The following is a 20,396-nucleotide window of genomic DNA, read 5'->3' as shown; positions in this document are numbered from 1 at the left end:
TATTCACCATCATGTCATGCAACCTGTATATGACTCTGTGGAACACAAAAGAAGAGATTCCGAGAAATATCTCAGTGGTTTTGAGCTCATACAATGGAAGTCAATGAGGTCCAATGTTGTTTAATTGACATGAGGTGAAATGACATGAAACGCATAAAAATGACACGAGGGTGAATAAATAACGCAGATTTCGTAGAATAAGTTAACTTATTGTTTCTGTTATATGTGACAGGTACTATATTTTTCAACTTTCTTTTCTTCAACTCATTTATAAGAGGATGCACACACTGCCACTGAATATTCAAGAATAGTCAATAATACTTAACGCTATTATGGGCATAAATGCAGGTTGTCTAGGCAATAGTGAATGTACAGAAGGGCCATGTGGCAATGTGACCTTGATTAATGACTGGCGTGTGTTCATTGGCACAGCCTTACAGCTGTGAGCTGCCAATGAAATGCTCCAGCAGATCTAATGATACTGATGTGTGGGTTGATATTTCAGTTTGTACAGCCACACATAGATCAACTTATTTGCCTTGGCTTTAGAAACACAGACTCTAAGGACTTCGAAAGATTAATATTAACCCCTCTAACAACAGGACCCCTTTTTCTATGCCAGCAAAGGCATTTCTGAGCATTTATTTACTTTTCAACAGGTACAGAGTATAATGATGCTGATGTCCACATGCAATGTGTTCTTTTCTATCACTCCTTTTGCAGCCTTACTAACAACAAAAATCATTGTACTCTACGTCTAATGATATGCATTACCTTAAAGGACTTAATAATAAATAATAAATAGAATACATTTAAAGGCAAAATATTGGAAATAAAAGTAAATAGATTCAATTTTTCCATGCCATATACAGTACTGCTCTGGAAGCTCAGATTTTTATCTGTAAAACAGACTGATAACAATCCACAAAATGTTAAAAAGAGCAACCAAACAAATGGCCTAAACAATTATAAAGATTTACAAACAACTGATAACCGATAATGTGATTGTGGCTACATTTCTCAATCAATGTTATAAAAACATACCACCACAGTAAAGAAACAAGCATTATCAAAAACACAAGTCAAAAATGATGCATGTAGTCAACTAAAGAAAGCTTTGTTGAATTTTATGATGTTCATTCTCCGATTCGAACAATAAAACATTATCAGTAAGTATAGTAGACAAATGCCTGTCTGTGGGATGCAAAAGCATGCTGGAGGCGATATTCACCTGGGCTGGATAATAAACAGAACAGAGAGAAACAAATCAGATGAGATATCCAGCCTAATTTTACTAATTGTTTTCGACACAAAAAGTCTTTCTGAAGAAATCGTCCCACTGAGAAGGTCTTTACTGCTCCGGTCCGGATGTGGTGTCTGTCTCTACTCCATCTGTTCCCCCTGCTTTTAAAATGAACAAGATTGTCATGTTCAGTGTATCTGACATTTGAAGTGAATCAAATTTAAATACACAATGGGAGGTGTAATGCATTGAAACGATGGTCTAGCATGTTCTTCGTAAACATATGCAATAAAAGCATTACTTATTGATAGACTGTATATCGCCGGAATATTGGTTGGTCCTACTTGTCTTATGTATTTATTTTGGTCCAAGTAAACCAGAGCACATTATTCTGGTCTTGTTTCAGTGATGCAGATGCACCTGGAGATAAAAATAGCACTTACATACATAAAATGCTTAGCAACTGAGAACTGGGTTGATGTTGCTCCAGAAAGTCCTAAATTCAGCACAGAGGTGGGGTAACAGCCGAAGGAGAAATATTTGGGCCTGGCTAGAGGTTGGAAGGACACCTTGGTTTTCATTGCCTGCCCCACTTTCACATTTTAAATAACTCAATCTGCTTGAGCATGTTTTGCTCTCAAAGATTTGCAGATACTGTGGGGGGATTGTTTATCAAACATATTTTGACCAGTTTACTGCAGAATAGAAAACTGAAGAAGAGATGAATATGCGAGAGGCTTTCAAATTGAATTTTAGCCTCAAAGAAATTCGATTTTAAAGATTTATTTGTCAACAACTGTGATATGAGCTCAATATGTATTTGACAGGAATATAGAGTGACTCTGTGGACAAACTGCTTCACACCCTCTCTATCAACCAATGAATAACTTTTTAAGTCGTGCAAGTGTCTTCTGTAAATGATCAGGGAAAATGAGAGACGTGTTCATTAATAATGTTTTAATTAAGAAAACAATTATGCCAAAGCGCTAGAACAATTAAAAAGCACCCCTGAGCAAGTCTTAACTATACAGAGATGACTCATAAAACTTCATTAATGGATCGTTTTTATTTAGATTTAAAACCTGTCAGATCTGCAATGAAACACTAATGAAACCTAAATCTATTGTACCACTGTGTCAATTCTGTGTATATTGTACCCCGTCTATATTCAAGTATGCGTTTAGTGTGTTGTATTGGTTGTATGTGTTTAGTGTGTTGTATTGTTGTACTCCTTAAACTGCAATACTGCACACAAGATTTTCACTCATTGTACACGTGCGTCAATGATGTGACAATAATAGTGAACTGAATTGGTTTTAAAGACAAAATGTTTGTATTTGTTTTTACACTCTAGATACTTGCAGCACAGTGGAGAAATAAAACAAATTTTTGCAGAACTCTGAAAGTTCAGTTCAAGCTTGTCTACAAATGTTGGAGCCAAGTTTGTTGGTTTTTTTAATGTGTTGCCAGACTTAGTTGGAACTAAATAGTTGGCAACATTGTATTGGTGTGGGAAAACAATTCAGTTCTTGTATGACTGAAGTGACACTGACCTGTGTCCCCTTCCCTGCCATTGAGGGCCTCACCACTGCTGCTCACCTCCTCACCAGTCTTTTCATCAGGTTTCATCTTCTTTCGGGTCATATGACCACGGAAGCCAGCCTGAATTTTGGCGGCTGCCTTATTGGCTTCTGGGTCATCCAAGGGGATGTCCATGATGTCCTCCTCCTCCTGTGGCTGGCTGGATTCCTGCTGTCAGGTGGAACCAACAATAAATTCATGTTTTTAGTATAACAGACACTGGGTATACTGTGTAATGATTTTGTTCTTTTTTAAAACAATTATTCGGACAATCCTCTGAGATCCCATATACAGCATGATGTGTCTCCTGCCCACTTAAATCCCTTTGCAATAAATCATTATCCATTCGAGACAATCACATTTAAGATCGGTGTTGTATGAAACAAGCCGATGCATTAAGTCTACAATCGCTTTAGTGATTCAGCCTCCCTTCTTTATTAAGAAACCCATCACATGTTCCTCAATTGGTAGAGCATTGTGTTAGCAATGCTTGGTTTGATCCCCATACTGATAAAAATGCAAAGGTTGAATGTACTGTAAAATGCTTGAAATGAAAGTGTACGCCAAATGCACAGAAGTAAGTTTAAACTTAATGAAATCGAAATGGCATAAAAAGAAACCAGAAAGCAATAACATTTTAATGTGCGCAGCCACCCACATATATCAAAGACTCCAACTTTTTTTGTGAAGCAGACACGTTTGTCTTCTTTAAATACTGTAAGGTGGGAAATAGATGTTTTTCTGCAGCCTTTCTTGTTGTTAATGCTGTAAAACCACATGTACCAGAACCAACTCAGCAATGTTAATGGCCCAGAAGAGGCTGGCAGTCTGTGTGAGGTTGATGAGCTATTGTAAAATACTGGTAGATGCACATCCACCCACTTTTGAACAGAGAATTAGCCTCTTTTAAATGAAACAAGCATTTTGCCAACAGGCTCAAATTTTGTGGTCACAGGCAGAGGCGTTAAACAATTCCCTTATTAATACTGCTTACGCATCACCTCTAATAAAAAAAGAACATGAAGGATATACAAACTGTTTAGGCTATAAATTATATAACATACACTATAGTATCAACGTGAGCCACATAAAGCGTTAAGTACGCAATTTGTATACAACCACAAAACCCTTCTCAAGTATACTGTTTCCTGAAATTACCGTTGACATTTTACTTAATAAATTATCAAAAAACAATGATGAAGTACCGTTCCAAAATAACGAATGAAAACCATGAAAAGTTAAAAGATGATTGGCTCTGCCTCTATTAAATCAACACCATTAATAAGTCTCCCATAACAAATCGATTCAAACAAAGATAAAAGCAGATTTATTATACGTATATGACTATAAATGAATAACAATTATGAATACTTACGATATGGCAATCCATGATGGGCAGTTAAAGACGATTATAAACGTGGTCTCGTTTCTTAAAAGCGCAAAAGAGCGTAAAGCTTCTAACAGGGCAAAGCGCCTTGGCTGAATACGCCTCTCTTCCAACTATCCTTCTGATGCTGAATCTCAGGGTGGGAGGAGAGAGAGAGAGCGCGTGCATCATCACACTCATGAGTCCGTGCTACTTGCAAATATTTTGCTCAGTGCTGACGTTTATAGCACCATTCTTCTCACTTTCCTGTCACCTGTTACCAACAGGATCAGAGATACTTTATTTAGACTTGCACTACCGTGAAACGAGCGAGAACGGGGAAATCAAAAGTGCACCGTGATGTCACTTGCACATGAAGCCAGTCTAGTGGTCCAAATATTTAAATAACATCATTTTGAAAACGGCGCTAATATTTCCCAAAAAGACATTACAGGAATCCAGCATCACACATCTCAGGAACTCACACAGTCGGTGCCTCCTCCTCCCATTGGCAACACACTGACATACAGACAGTAAATCCATTGTCCTTTATTTCTCTGAAACATCTCCTTTCTCCTACCCTACCCAGATTAAAAGGAGAAAAAAATGCAACTGCGTGCTGCAATATCATGTTTTCTTGCAATCTGCTACATGCGCAAAGAACTAATGAACTGACTTTACAGACCGCAGAAGTGTTAAAACACTCTCTAAGATGATGAGGTGACTTTACAGTCGCGCATGAGATTGATGATAGCCATGAATATTGCTCCTCGAAATAGCAACTGCATGATTCCTTCACTCCTCCTACAGTGAATAAAGTCATTGGACAGGACTTGATATAGGTCAGGTTAGATTACCTACATTGGGAAAAAGATAGAGAGAAAGTGAAAGAGCATGGCTTTGGTATGTCTCTAATTGAACCCTACAGAACTCTAAAGGCTTCAGACAGGAGATCAATCATGCAGGTGGTGCTAACTGATATGTATTGTCTATCCTCATAAATATCCCATTAATGCTATATTGAACAAATCTAGATCATTGCCAGTCTGAGATGAGGGGAGATAAAACGTTGGCAAAATGTGTCCATGTAAACAACACCAAATCTTTGTTCACCAAACCCCATTCTCCTGACCTTTTAGAGAAAAATCATTTCTGATTTGTTCATATTTTGGAATGTAGTATATCATTTAGAACGAATGTTTTCTTTAATGACCCTGTATGTTAGGCTTGCAGTCTTGTACTGAGAAGCTGGACTATTTCAGGGGCATCTTCAATCACTGTTCTCCAGAGACGAATGTAAATGTGGGTACAGAGCCAAGCTGTTGATAAGACACGTCCTTGAAGAATTAATTTTTACTTGTTAACTTGGGATAAAAGAAGGAACAGTCTGAATCCAGTAAAGATGTGTCTTCAAAACATAACATTTGTCCACAACAGCAAATATCATCTTTTTTATACAGTTTCAAACCAAACAAACGAGAAAATAAAATCCTACCTTTTCTTCACTGTTTTCAGGATTCTCCTGGTTCTCACTTTCAAGATTTGATGCATGGTTCTTATCCTCTTGGTCCTCAAACTGTTCCCCTTGATCTTCATCAGTCTTCAAGTGTTCAGTCTGTTCACTCAGTTCTTGTGCCTCTATATGATGTTCTTCAGAAACGACCTCCTCTTCTCTCTCAGTTTCAGATGTCAAAACTTCCTTTAGTTCAGAATCATTGCTCCCATCATCATGTACCCATTGCTCGTGCATGCTTGAAAGGTCATCAAATGTCGTGCTTTTGGTTTGATCTTCCTCTTCTTTGCCTATGTCATCCTGATCCATCTCTTCAACATCACAGCCATCACTATCTAAATCGCTGGCTTCACTTATGTTTTCTGTGATTGGATCTTTTTCGGAGGTGTCCATTACATCAGTATTTAATATCTCATTGCCCGTCACATCCTCTGTGTAGCTGTGTTGATAATCTGGCTCTGGAGCATGGGTGAGACTTTCCAAAAGCTCTTCTTCCTCCAAAGCGTCCATAGTTTGAGAAGTACTGTGTTCATCGGTCTTGTTACCAAATTCATGCTCACCACTCATAACAACTTCATCCAGCACATCTATTATCTCACTTTTACTGTCAAATGTTTCATCACTGAAGCCAATTTCTAGATCTTCATTGTTCTGTGTTTCATCTTCCCCCCCTGTTCCTTGTGCTGCTTCAGTTGTGCTTGTGATACTCTTTTCAGTTATGTCAAGATCATTGGTTCTTTCTGTTGACTCCTCTAAATAAACCTTCTCGGTGCTCTCTTCATCTGGGCCACTGTCCACCAAAAACGTATCAGTCATTTCTGACACTTCCTGTTCTAATATTTCAATATTACCATAAGATTCAGGTTCCTCTGTGTTCTCATCATCAGATATTTCACCCGTTTGTCTAAATATATCATAATCAACATGTGATGGGGTTTCAATGATGGATTCTGGAAACTGGTTAATTGGTGAATTCTGCACATCATGTGATTCTGGGTCTTCCATGTCTCTGTTGTCCTCGGTAAATTCAGATTTAGTGAAAGGGGGGGTTATTTCTTCAGCACATACATCTACATTTGCAAGACCACCGAAGGAAGGCAGAGGTGTGGGATCAAGTTCAGATCTGCAGATATCAATATCATCTGCTATGTCTTTGTTTCCTGATATGTCTGTATTTTCTGATACTTCTTCCTGATCCTGAACATCACTGGAGTCTCTGCCCTCTTGTGCACATATGTCAACATTTGCTCCTCCCACATGGGAAATGTCTACTCCAGGCCCAAGTTCTGCCTCGCCTGATTCCTCATCTAGCTTTTTATCTAGCTCATATTTCTTCTTATCTTCAGTTTCGTCTGAATTATCCGAAGAATTACAAGCATTGAGCTCTTTTGATTCTTGAGTTCCATTGTTTCCAAATGTTTTAGTATCACCAGCTTTGTTACTGAAAATGGACATGTAAGAATTTTGGTTATACTGTATGTAACAATGATTGATTATGCAAGTAATTGAGAGCACAACAGGAGAAAAAAATTGACCTAATGTAAAAGCCAGATGTGTATCTGTGCTTTGACATAACAATGAATCAATGTTAAATCAATGTTAAATGATTCAGTTCCTGTCTTAGAGATAGAAAGCCTGCTCACTTAGTTTTATCTTGCTTCTTGTAATGTCTTAAAACTGTTGGACTGAACGACTTGAATCTATCAGAATTAAGACTACCGCACCAAGAGAAGAGTGACAATTCACCCCTAGTCATTGAGTGTCTTAACATGCACTCATACTCCGCTTATGCTTAATAAGCTGATAACAAGTTAGCTCATGTAAACGCGTAAAATGGTTTTCTTTTATCGGGGAAAGCTCATAAATGGTGTAAGCAAATCCCGTTCAGCTGAGGTAGTTTTTTACCACTACTCCGATTTCACGATGCATTTAAAAGCCTTTACCGGATTTCTTTCAGTTTTGTTTATGTGTGCATGTCTGATCGCTCAATAGTAAACCGCTTTCGAATCATGCAGTTGATGTAAAAACGGCAAAATGAAAAACTATTGTTGCATATGCTGGTTCTGCGGCCATAAGAAGAGAGTCTCAAACTTTCATGTAAACATGGTTTTCTGCAAAGCCGGTGTATTACTATGCATATAAGCGCTTTAAAACAGGTTTCTTTTATGAGCTGATTTTTGTTCCTTTTATTTTGAGCATGTAAACGCACTCATTGCTGCTTTATTGTCTGTGTTACCTATCTCTCACTTTTCACTCTTTATTTTTGTCATGTAAAGTTGCAGAAGGCTCTTCCTCTAAACTGACAAACTGGGAAGAAAACAAAATATTCACCGACCTTGTATTTACTTTAGGTAAATCAGAGCTTCCTTGTGGTGCTGATTCCTGTTGTGAGAAGAAGAACAGACAAACATTCAATGCTTATACTGTGTAACTTACTGCAATATATTGTGTACAATGTCAAAAAGGAATGTTCTTTTAACTCAAGGGGTAGAGCATGGTGCTTGCAAACACTAAGGCTGGGAACTTAACCCCAGGAAAAAAGGCCCTGTCCACATGAACACTGGTGTTTTTTTGCCGTTTTTAAGGAAAAGTTCTTCCTGTTGTTGTTATTTTAGAAATATAAAATTCTGTCAACATGGCTGTTCTGATTTTGTTTAGAATAAAATGAAATATAATGCAAAACATGATGCTTTATAATACAGTGTAAAATTTTGTACAACAGGGGATATAACATGCAAATAATTGAGTCAAAAGTAACGTTACTCCAGTAGGAAGCGCTCCGGTACAACATTAAATAAAAAATGGAAAAATTGTTACAACGATTTGCCCAGGAACAAATAAAGAGATTTACAAGACCAAAGTTTGCAGCCGTTTTACTACTCCACTGCCATGCTGCAAATAAAGCCTCATAAGCCCACACAAGTCACCTCCCAATGCATCCCCGATAAAAGGGCGATCAAGGACACATCCAGAGATGTTTTCCATTCTTGTCTAGGGCTGTGGCTCGATCAGCTCCCTTGTTTATTATTCAGGGCCCTGACCAGGGAGCCATTTTAAGGGCCATCTCGTTGCGAAATCCTTCCAGTGCACTGAAACATTCAATCCCTAAAAATTCCCACAATGCACCCCAAAAACCAGGGAGCATCGATGATTCCCATGTTACCTTACCAGAAATCACATGACAAATTTTGAAGACCTTCAAACCGAAATCGTTGGAGCCAACTCAATGAACTTCATGAAACGCTATGTAACATTTGAAAAGACAAACTCTATTTTATGTTATGTATAAACAAATGTTGCTAGACAGGCAGGAAACACAACAGTTCAGTTTAATAATTGACCAGATTAGTGCACTGATATTTACAATTACATTTAGCAGACGCTTTTATCCAAAGCGACTTACAATTATATGAAACAGAATAATGAAAGTGTTTCTCCTATGTACTTGTCATCATATGTAGCAATATTTTAAAAATGAAGTCAGAGAGATGTCGGGTTTGCCGGTTGTTGATTAATACCAGCCGTGAAGTAACAACTAAACCAGTCATGTCACGGGGAAATAAGTGAATGGTGTCCCAATGAGAAGGTAGCAAGGGTCCTTACCAGTGCCGGGACCCGTGTACACTATATACTGATTCATGATCTCGGGAGCAAGGGAGCTGATTGAGACACAGGCTGCGTTCGAAATCGCATACTGTGACTTTGAATAAGTACCTACCAATAGGCCGTGAAAACAGTACGTTCTATATAGTATGAGTGAGAGTAGTATGAATACTTTGCGGACTGTGTCCGCCATGTTTTATTGTCATGTGACCATTATATGCTTTTTGACCTATGACGTATTAACAACAACCTACACGTGAGCGTTGATAAAAATCTAAGTCACGAGAAATTAACTTTTTGGGGCTTACAATGGAAAACTAAAGTCCACCTTAATGTTTTCCGCATTTTTAACAGAACACATAAGTGTCCAGCCGATCCACACTCACAAATCTCGGCAGTAGAAGCAGACTATCCAGGTTTTTCTCGCCTACAGTTTTTTGCATACAGAGGTTTTAGACATACTATTCATGACTCATACTCATTTTCGCCTACTATATAGTATGGAAGTAGACGATTTCGGACGGAGCCATAGGGTAGATGTGAACTTTGAATTAGAAAAGTATTTGGGCTGGTACTGATGATGTTTCACAAGTCCACAAGAACACAAGTACAGACAAGAATGCACATTGAGAAAGTTTTGCTATGGTTTCCGGGTTGAGCTACATGTTTCCTGGAAACGGTGTGCAACAGGGTTTGAGATACATTTTCTCTTGTTTGTTGGGAGTGTGAAGAATGTCAGCCAAATCAGCAGCAACATGTTTATAACCCACGCGATATTAAAGAGACAGCTCGCACAATAGGTCCTAGTAAAGTCGTTTACAAATGTGTCCGCTGCAGCTCGGTATACGCAACAATTGAAGATATTAGAAGACATGAATTTTGCACTATTCAACATGTCTTTATACCGATTTCATCAGGCTCTGAGAATTCTTCACAAATAATGGCCTTCTCAGCTGCCAAAGATCAACTCTTGCGTGTCATCACAACAGGGTGTTCTGCACCGCACCACCATTTCCATTAAAAAAACGTTTTGTCCAGGCATAAACGTTTTGCCCTGTTGGCTTTATAGCATGTTTTCGTGTGGATGTGTTTTTTTAAACGAACATAGCAAAATCTTATACCCGTGTTTGTGTGGACTAGGCATAAGTCCCTTCGGAAAAGTGTGCGCCGAATTCATAAATGAATCGAAACACACTAAAACAAATATTTATGTGGTCCCCGATTTTGTCTTATTTGGATTCAGTTACCTTAAAGAGGATCTCACAATTGGTGATAAAGATTCAGCTTCACACATTCTAAAAGATATCTATCATCAATGACTTTAACATCTGCTGTGAAATCTGTTCTTTGTACACTGATATAGCATGTGTGTTCACATATCTCTAAAACAATGTCCTTTGAAGCCCTGCTCGCAAATGTATCCTGGTCCACCTGTTTGCATTATTGTTTGTGTGTTGAACTAATGAGGTGAAATTGATGTCATTGTTACTGTTTATTGCTAAGAGCTAAAGCTCAAGTTATGGAAAGGCGCGACATTCTCGAAAGAAGCTCTAAGAACTTGACCGATCACAACAGACAGTAAAGCGGAAACTTGCATATAGGGAAAGGGGCGGGACATTTCCGCCACACGATTTAAGTGGGTGACCAATCACAATAGTCTAGAGCTGCGACTGAATTTGCTCACTCGTTCACTCATCCACGATTCCATATATAGCGAATGCTAAATAGTCCACTATATGGGGAAGAAGTGAGTGAGTGAATGATTTCAGACACTGACGTAATATAACCTGTGTCTGACAGTAGGCTATACTGTCGCGGACACTGTCATAACGCTTATTACACCCGTGTGGCATGTAGATTGTTTAATTAAATTTTAATTAATAAAGTGAAGAAAACAACTGTTTGCCACGTTTATTTTATTACACTCATTACGTGTAATAAAATTATTTAATATATTTCAAATAAAGCACCACTGTCTATAACATTAATTTAACCAGTTTATTCTCAAAATGTAGAAAATAACATTTAGTGTCAAGAAGAACAAAGTATAAACGTATTAAAAAGTATAAACATGCATTCGTGGCATTAACAGTCACTCCACCAGCTGATTCTAATCAGACGGTTATTCGCGCTGTATCATGGGAAATAGTGAGTGAACGAGTTTACATCAGATGTACACTCAAAATCAGAATGCATTGCGAGGAAAAAGTAGTGAACGAATGTAGGGAATGAATTGTTCACTCAGAATTGTGACAACACTACAAAATGGCGGACACCCGTGCACTATATACGATATAGGGGGAATTCAGACACGGCAAATCAGAGCGTTTTAGTGAGAAAAGAAAGAGACAGATATAAAGAATAAAATTGAAATCTGTTAAACATATTGTTTCCCCCCCCAAATACTAAGAGTGAACACCTGTAAGCGCACCACAAAACATAATAAAGACCTAAAAATACCTGGACTTTAAATGTATTATTATTGTAGAACCTGTCTTCCAACCTCGCCCCCCACTCTGCAGGATCAAGGCCGCTTTCTGAAGCAAAAGACATGGAAATTCATTATTTGCAAATAGTGCACAGTGCCAATGTTAAGCATCATTAAGCAGAATAAACAACACCAGACCTTTCCCATGGGATAATTGTCTGCTTTAGGCAAAGGCTAAATGTTACTAAATGAGCAAGTAATGACTATATGATTCATTCTACTGCATGTCATGTTAAAAGCCTGGAGAAAAAGAAAATCACCCTCTCTGGCTTTAAGAAGTTGCATAAAGTAACATGTAGCAAATGCTGGGATGTCTTCAGGCTGGTCTCTCAACACCTCTTTGGCAAGACCCTCCAATAAATTCCCAAACCCTCTGGGAATCCGCAGGTTTGTGTTGGAGAAAGGAACAGACATCGTAGACTAGCGCCTCAGATCTTAACTTAATAAGGAATGAGACACGTTCATTAAAAAGTCATGTATTTGACTGGTCATGCAAGATAAGGTAAATTCAAAGTAAGAATCGTCTTGATAATTGCAAAGAATCGAAACCTATGAGGATTTATGTCCGCAAGGTTATTCGCTGGTGTTGTTTGGCATTGCAAACTGTGTGTTGGGCTAAAGTCGGAGTACAAATCTTAAATGAATCGGCGTTTATAAAATCTGTAACATTGTCGTAAATTAGCGCAACGACTTCATATTTCCCTACTCAACTTTACGATATAATCATTTCGACAGGTAAACCGGCACGAAGCTTCTTACCGTTTAAACTTGAAGACAAATGTTGTACAGCGTTGCTAGGCAACCGAAACACGATTCCAACTACGGACACTGACGAGGGTCATAAAACGTTTCCGATATTTTATTAGCATCTTAAAAAACTTTTTCATCGTAAGCAGTAAAATATAAACAAACATTTACAAATGTATGCATGCAGTTTTAAGGAAAACAATAAAATATATCTAAGGTAGCCTAAATAAAAAGTAGCCTACAACGAGCTACATGCAACTGACAATTAGAAAGCACATTTACATTACATATGTATTAAGAAGACACATTTAGCCAAAGTGATTTACGAGACATAGGTTGTTTTTAATATTAAAATAATCATTCAATACACACACGTTTACACGTGTACACAAAGTTTTAATCAAAGATGACAGAATTCCAAGAATTCCACCACTTTTGTTTCCAAAAGTCACATGGTTATTTGAAGGAACTAACTGAGAGCCTCGCAGGAGTAGGTAATTACAGCATATTCTGACGTTGTGCTTAATTTCCTGGTGACCTCTCTAGAGTGGATGTGCAGTCTGTCAGATGAAGCGTAAGGTAGACCTTCTCTGGCCTCATCTTTCCATTTCTGCTCAGATTCAAAGACATTCACACTGTCACATATCTCCATTCCCTTGAACAATACACCTGCAAAGATTTAAAACATTTATTTATATTTTCTTACAGGTCTTTGGAGTTTTGAAGAATGGTCATTGGTGTCGGACAGATCAGGATGGCTGGATCCTCTGACAGAGATCACAATGTCAGCATAAGGTACTTCGTGATCACTCTGTGTGTCTGGGGAAAATTGAAAAATATGAAATTATTTGCACCTGTTTTTGAATATTATATCTCAAAATAGGTGTTTCTATCATTTTTGGCATCTTTAATAAAATATGATAATCAACACCTTGAGCAACTGGCCTCATAACAACAGCGCTTCTGGGTGTAGTAATCCTATAGGAGACCAGAAATGAAGAATTAAAGAGATGTTTTCTGTGCTGTGTTGCTTTGGAGGTATTCAAGTTGTGCATTACCTGTCATGTGTTAAGCTTGTATCCACTGACTTACACCCTCTTCTGTAGCACAGATATATCAGATGGGCCATCAGGACAAACATTGCAGACACAGCAAAAGCAGCAAAGATCTTGGCCCAGGTGAATCTATCTGTATACCAAAACCACTTGACGGACTGTTTTGTATGTGAATATGAATGTGCTATATTTTAAAATTGCTTACCAGATTCCATGACCTCTATTTCCACAGTTATAGGCTGGCCAGTGCAAGTCCCTTTTGTCTGGCACCTGTAACGTCCACCGTCCTCCGCTTTGATTTGACTCCACTGGACCACAGTGTCATTTTTGGACCAGGGGATTGAACTGTTTCCTCTGACCCACTTTCCTTCACAGTTTTTGTTGTCAGGGGCAACACAAAGAAGTCTAAGTGAAGTTCCTGCCATCACTTCTATGGTGGATAATGAGGTTAACACCTCGTCCGACTCCATGTGACCTCTGTACATCTTCACTCTCAGAGGTGGACCTAGAACAATGACAAAAAAGAAAGTTCAATTTGTACAGCAGTTGCATGCTGAACAGTAAACATTTGATGCAAATGATCAAACTCACCATGTTCTTGAAGAGAAGTTACTGCATGGGATTCATCTGTTGAACGCACAATTAAATCACAATGATATAAAGTCTGTTATCAAAGTATTTTGTCATCATCACAGTAAATGACAGCACATAACTCTTACCCTGAACTTTCAATGTTACCAGAAGCTCTGTTTTACAAGGAAGGCCTGGTCGATCGCTCTCTTCAGACACACAGGAATAGTTATAACGGGTTTGCTGCAACATTAGATGAGGTGTGTACAAACTTGCAATGCACATCTCTCCTGATTTTGTATATTCAGGTCTCCATTCACACTTGCTACATGTAGGTGTATCTTCCCATTTCCAGAAACCCCGAATGAAGCCATTGGAACAATTGTAAGTGCACGTTAAAGTAAACGGCTCCTCGAGTTTTGCATTTTTAATCTCACGCTGGGTCCCGGTGCTCAGACTTGTTACAGCGGCTGTGAAAAGCCATTAACAGAAATATACCTATTTATATAATATGTATTTCACTCAATCACATTTAAGTATTTCTAGAAATGAATTATTAATAAAAAAGTTATCATTCGATATACATATACAGTACATGACGTTTGAATCAAATGACATTACCTTGGTGTCCTAACTTTAAAAGAAGCATCACAAGAATCATGACCATGTTGTGGTGTTCATTCAGGAGATTTGTCTCATATATGTGTATATGAAGGATAAATGAACTTGGCATGGATGAAAAACAGAGGGTGGCGCCTCCCTATGAGGTGGGGCCTAATTTCGCACCTGCCTGCGGAAATGTGGTTAACTATTGGCACATGTTTATACGGTACATGGCAAATTACATTGTGTCTCATTGTTCTTCTTTTGGATGGCTTATCGATTTTTATCTGATGAAAAATATGTGCATAATATATGCAATTTACAGGTCATATTTTGTATAATGAAAGTTTGTGGGAATTCACTGACAATTAAAATAAGTCATAATATAAGATATTTTTGTAAATGAATCAAAGTTCATCTAATTTACATTTTCCACAGATCCAAACAATTTAACTTCTGGTTGCATCAGTCATTTTTCACAGTCATTATTGTATTGATAACATCCATGTCGATGAATCACAGTGTCTCTCTCAACAGTTTGATTCATTCAGGAGCTGTATTCTTCTGCAGTAAACTAGATCACATTTCCACTTTGCAGTGGAAACTTGGGGTTGGTGCAGAATGCACAGCTGCAGATGCTTCACTTAAACGAAAAGGAACAGGAAACATCCTGCCTTCACATTACCATACAAACCACAGCCACTCTAAAATCTATTTTAACATGTTCCCGTGGGGTTGGTACAGTATATTCTTAATGTAAAAAAATGTCTTCTATAAAAATTGTCTCCCTGTAACAGGTGGGTGAATCTCTGTGTGTCTTTGAAAGAAATGTACAGTATTTCATTCCAAAAAAAAGAAAATTAATGAATAAACGCTGTTATCTAAAATAATAATTTTGATTTTGGAATAGAATTCAACACATTCTTGTGGGGTTTATGAGATCCGCACTGACATTACAGACACTCAAGGTTTTTGTCAGTGTGAACTGGAATGTAAATGCATCTATTTAAAACATTTATGCACCCAACATTAAGAAATCTGAAAGCAAACAAGATCCTGTACAGTCCTTGTTTTAAAAAACAGACTGATATTCAAGACAGTGAAGTTCACAGTTCTACACAGTAAGTGTATCAATGGCTGATGAGGGAATTGAGTTACATGGTTTGAATTTCACTTTCAATTATTGAGGTGTTCAATTCACTGAAAGACTTAAAGGGGCTATAGAGCGACCGAGGACAGAAGTCCACAGAGATGAAACCGGGAGCTTGAACGTTACTCAACATGGGCCAATATTTTATAGCATTTTTATTTTTTGAAACATTTAGTAAGTTAACACAATCCTGGAATGTCTTTGTATCAGGTAAGCATTGACAGCATGCAATTTGGCATTCGTGACACATGCTATCTACAATAATTAAAATGGGTTTATTGAGTTTGTAATTTGTACATGACGTGATATTGCAGGCGCAGATATGAAACCTGAGATTTCAGAGTATTTGATTCACTGTAATCAGACGCAAATATCATGCTCAGAGGGAACCTACTTTTCATCAGGCATCTGCCTTGAATGTCCCGTGGGGAAATTGTGAGTGTTCTTGTAGTTCTGTTTTAGTAAAAACTTTTGACTAATTTAACTGAAAAATATATGTATTTTGATATATTTCGTTTGTGGATTTTCAGCTGTCCCGGCAATGTTTCTGCACCCAGACAATGTCCCAATGGCATGTTTAACCCCTATACCGGAAAAAGTAGCATTAAAGATTGCCAGGTGTCCTACTGTATATATGGTATACATATTCAACTTAATGAATATGTATCATTTTTGTTATGTCAACATAATTTTTTGTCACAGCCATTTCCATAGACTTAGACTTACAGGTCAAGAAGTTAAGTGTTTTTGTATCTTTTAAAGCCCTGTGCCCCAGGTTTGGTAAGCACAGACGACCGTGTGGGTTGCAGGCTTTGTCCTGCTGGTTTCTCCTATGACAGCGCATCAGGCAACCTTACAGAATGTCCCTCAGGACACTATTCTCCAGAAGGACTGACCCGGTGCCTGCCCTGCCCCTTTGGTTTTGTTTGCATTGATGGCTTTCAAATGAAGGTGTTCAAAATGATTTGTCTGTCTGTTGCACAATAAGTCTTTCAGAGTGTCTTGTTGTTTGTCACTATACACGTAATTTTACAGAATTTTACTGTTATTTTGTACATATTTTATATATATATATATATATATATAAGAAAATTCAAATCAGAAAAAAAGGTTTCTGCAATTTAACAAGGAAAAACTGTTATTTGTGGCGCATAGGCTGCCGAATATTTTTTTTAAAGCAAAAAAGATAAAATTACAGAAAAAAAACTAAAAATTTAAGAGAAAATCATTTAAATATGTAATTTTACAGGAAAATCAGCCTAGCTGCTGTAAATGTTCTGTTTTTTAACCATGTTTTTTAAAATATAAGCAGTATATGAAAGTAAAAGATAACATTTAAAACAAATAGATGGTTCTTGAAATAACGGCCTTCATAAAAGTAAAATTTATATTTTTTAAATTTATAAATTTATAAAATTTATATGAACAATTTATATTGTTCATTATTTAAAAAATACATTTGTGCTGCTTGATTATTAAATTTGAATTGATTGAATGTTCATAATAAAAAATACTTATCTTTTCTATTTCCTTCTCTCTCTCTTTTACAACTGGTAATGTTAATACAAATTGTTTAAACTTTGTAACTTTGTACAGTTTAGCACTTCTCATATGATTAACTCTCTAACATGGTTCACTTTGTTGTTTTTCTCAGTAGTGTCACATTGGTAAATGTTTTATAAAAACTTGGTAAATTGGTGTTTTACAGATTGATAGAAACAAAATGTATATTTGTTTAATACACATTTTCAGTGTGGACCAGGGGAAGAACCCAACTTGAACCAGACTGTGTGTGTTGACTGTGCTGAAGGCTACTACTCAACTCTCTGCAGTGCCCAGTGTCAGTTGTGTCCGGCAGGTAAAACACACGCTCACATGTTTAATTCAAATCCATTTTGTTTTGCTTGTACCTGATAAAGACAAAATAAACACAAACGCCAATGTCACCAAAGAGAATCACAACCCCATCTCTACCCTCCAAACACGCAGTTAAAGATACTAGAATTCTCAAAGATCAGATTTTTTTAATGAATCTCCTCCTTTAGGAACCTATTGTCCCTACAAAAAGATGTCTGAACCTCTGCCTTGTCCCGCCGGCCACTATTCAGACATCTCAGGCCAGAGTGAGTGTAAAAAATGCAATGGTCCAGCCTGCAAGAGTACAGTTACTTCATCTTGGTCACTGGGGGAGTCTCAGCTGGGTCAGAGGTCAAGACAGCTCATCTCCTGTTCAGCCGGGACGTACAGAGATGGAGAGAGATCAGACTGTGTTGTATGTCCTGTCGGTGAGTTATCATCTCATGTTGGATTGGTTAATTTTGTTATTTGAAGCTGGGTACCACATTTTGCTGTTATTTGGCAGGACATTATTGTGTTGCAAACATTGCGATACAATGCCCAGAAGGAACCTATGGACCGAAGGAGGGGCTTCAGAGAGAAAGGGACTGTGGTATCTGTCCTGCAGGTACTTTTGTTTTGCACAGGTTAAATTATATTCAGATTTTATTTTACAATAGAGCTATTTGCTGGATCATTATAGTTGAAATGTGTTTTTTTATTTTAGGGTTTTACTGTTTGGAGGGCACCTCTCGCAGACCGAGTTCTCAGTTTCTGTGCCCACAAGGGTATTACTGTGAGGAGGGCACGGGCGTGCCGCATGGGTCACCTTGCCCGGCTGGAACTGCAGGAGGACAACTGGGTCAGACAAGTAGGGCAGCTTGCAAGAGATGCGCAGAGGGTCGCTTCTGTCCCGCAGGTAAGTACATGAACCTGTAACACATATGCATGTAAAAATGGTCTTTGTGTTTCCATTTAAAATTTTTTTACGTTAGATAGACAAATCTGATCATGTAATAAGAACACAGTTTGCAATACAATGTAATTTTTAAACCTACATGTTTCCTGTTCTCAGCTGTTTCCTGAGTGTAACGTGCAGTTGATTGTGTAATGTAGAGAGTGTGTGATGTGGGTGAGGAGCGGAGAGAAGATGGAAATATTTCTTTACAAAGTGTTTAGAAACTAAAACCCTTTAATGTCTCTTTAGTTGATAAATGCATACAAAAGGAGTTCATTCATGAAATAAAATGTCATCAGTTTGTGTTGTTCCAAACATATATATTTTTTTCTACTGCATAACAAGCTTTTTTACAAAATGTTTTTTTATGTTTGTGAGATATCATCAGAACTATGTCTGAGATCTGAAGTTGTTGCTTAAAGTGAGAGTTCACCCAAAAATGGTATACATTTGAATTTATTCTCCCTCAACCTGTATATATTTTGTTGTTCTGCTGAACACAGAGAAAAAAATGCGGAAGAATGTCTCACTACTGACTTTTGGAAAAAATGGTACTGTCACCATGTTTATACCGGGCCACGTGACACGAAAAAAGTAAATGGAAATGCATTAGAACCTATTATAATTAAAAAATGTGCCCACACTGGATGCGCGACAAACCAATTAATAACAAGTGGGTTGTCATGACATATCACGCCTGTCACGTCCGTTGTAGACATGGTGTAAGGTAGTCAATGGTGCCCCAGAACTGTTTGGTTTCCTACATTCTTCAAAATATTGTATTTAAGAAATCTATAAACTTACAGTAAGGGTGAGTAAGTTATGATTTTTTTATTTTGGATGATGTATCCCTTTAAAAAAATGATATACCATATTTTAATACCGTACTATATTCTGTATGTTATTTATTTGTTTTCTTCTGACCTCTAATATGATTAAAACAATTTTTGGTTTGTAGGTTCTGCAGGTCCTGGTTTGCTTTGTGCTCGTGGGAGATACTGTCCAGCGGGAACACTAAGTGAGATATTGTGCCCACAAGGAACCTTCACCGCTCACCAAGGAGCCCTAAGTAAAATTCCTTTAGTGTTCTTTAAAAAAATCTATATGAATTCTTGGTCTTAATTCTGTCTTTATCTGTTTTACCGTAGGTGTTAAAGACTGTTTAAAGTGTCCACCAGGCTTTTACTGTCCAGAAGGAACAAGTGACCCAATGCCCTGTCAGCCAGGCACATTTAACCCTCTGGAGGGGCAGGATACTTTGACAGACTGCAGGCCTTGCTACCCGGGCAAAGCATGTACCCAAGTAGCACTGAAGTTTCCTGATGTGGATTGTATGCCAGGGTTAGTGCCTTTCACAGTTTTTAGAATTCCCTCCATATTGTGTTTAAAAATCTACTAAGCTTCTCATTCTTTTTTCAGATTTTTTTGTCCACCAGGTTCTGCTCGACCAAATGACCCATCCAATGCCTGCCCCCCTGGTACACTTAGCAACCGCACCGACCTTACTGACCCCTCCCAGTGCCAGCAGTGTCCTGCATGTTACGCCTGCTTCCGAGGTACCAGCCTCACAAGCTTGCCGTTGCTAACGCCATGCTCTAACAGTTGAGCTAAAGGAACACAGACCTTATATTCTGTCATAAACATCAATTTTATTATGATGAACAATTTGTATCTTTTAGGCAC

General features: G+C 37.9%; 2 protein-coding genes across 2 annotated transcripts; both read right to left on the bottom strand.

Annotated features, from left to right (window-relative positions):
- Positions 1 to 613: 613 nt before the first annotated feature.
- Positions 614 to 12,608, bottom strand: nrgnb (neurogranin (protein kinase C substrate, RC3) b). The gene is made up of 7 exons (XM_079481846.1): positions 12,554 to 12,608; positions 12,055 to 12,233; positions 11,767 to 11,843; positions 8,039 to 8,085; positions 5,686 to 7,144; positions 2,797 to 2,995; positions 614 to 1,404 (listed from the first exon to the last, which is right to left on the bottom strand). The coding sequence occupies exons 2-7, from the start codon at positions 12,206 to 12,208 to the stop codon at positions 1,352 to 1,354; spliced, it is 1,989 nt and encodes a 662-aa protein (XP_079337972.1). The 5' UTR covers positions 12,209 to 12,233; positions 12,554 to 12,608; the 3' UTR covers positions 614 to 1,351.
- Positions 12,609 to 12,636: 28 nt separating this feature from the next.
- Positions 12,637 to 14,871, bottom strand: LOC306908294 (uncharacterized protein). Its single transcript, XM_079481032.1, has 8 exons — positions 14,788 to 14,871; positions 14,316 to 14,636; positions 14,188 to 14,223; positions 13,802 to 14,101; positions 13,600 to 13,729; positions 13,473 to 13,519; positions 13,248 to 13,360; positions 12,637 to 13,151 (listed from the first exon to the last, which is right to left on the bottom strand). Exons 1-8 carry the CDS (start codon positions 14,831 to 14,833, stop codon positions 13,011 to 13,013), a joined length of 1,134 nt encoding a protein of 377 aa, XP_079337158.1. The 5' UTR covers positions 14,834 to 14,871; the 3' UTR covers positions 12,637 to 13,010.
- Between the last annotated feature and the right edge of the window lie 5,525 nt (positions 14,872 to 20,396).

The sequence above is a fragment of the Barbatula barbatula genome (assembly GCF_947034865.1).
Source record: "Barbatula barbatula genome assembly, chromosome: 19".
NCBI classification, from domain to species: domain Eukaryota; kingdom Metazoa; phylum Chordata; class Actinopteri; order Cypriniformes; family Nemacheilidae; genus Barbatula; species Barbatula barbatula.
The sequence above is the reverse complement of the archived record's forward strand: the minus strand, read 5'-3'. Positions and strand labels throughout refer to the sequence as shown.

Bases quoted from the DNA above. Each gene is read 5' to 3' on its own strand.
- nrgnb (XM_079481846.1), bottom strand. From the start codon at position 12,208: ATGTCTGTTCCTTTCTCCAACACAAACCTGCGGATTCCCAGAGGGTTT. The intron at 8,086-11,766 runs GTATTTTTAGGT...TTCTCACAACAG, and splicing joins ATAATACATTTAAAGTCCAG to GAATCAGCACCACAAGGAAG. The intron at 2,996-5,685 runs GTAGGATTTTAT...TCCACCTGACAG, and splicing joins CTGAAAACAGTGAAGAAAAG to CAGGAATCCAGCCAGCCACA.
- LOC306908294 (XM_079481032.1), bottom strand. From the start codon at position 14,833: ATGGTCATGATTCTTGTGATGCTTCTTTTAAAGTTAGGACACCAAG. The intron at 13,730-13,801 runs GTAAGCAATTTT...TTTGGTATACAG, and splicing joins AATAGAGGTCATGGAATCTG to ATAGATTCACCTGGGCCAAG. The intron at 13,361-13,472 runs GTGTTGATTATC...AATTTTCCCCAG, and splicing joins TATGAGGCCAGTTGCTCAAG to ACACACAGAGTGATCACGAA.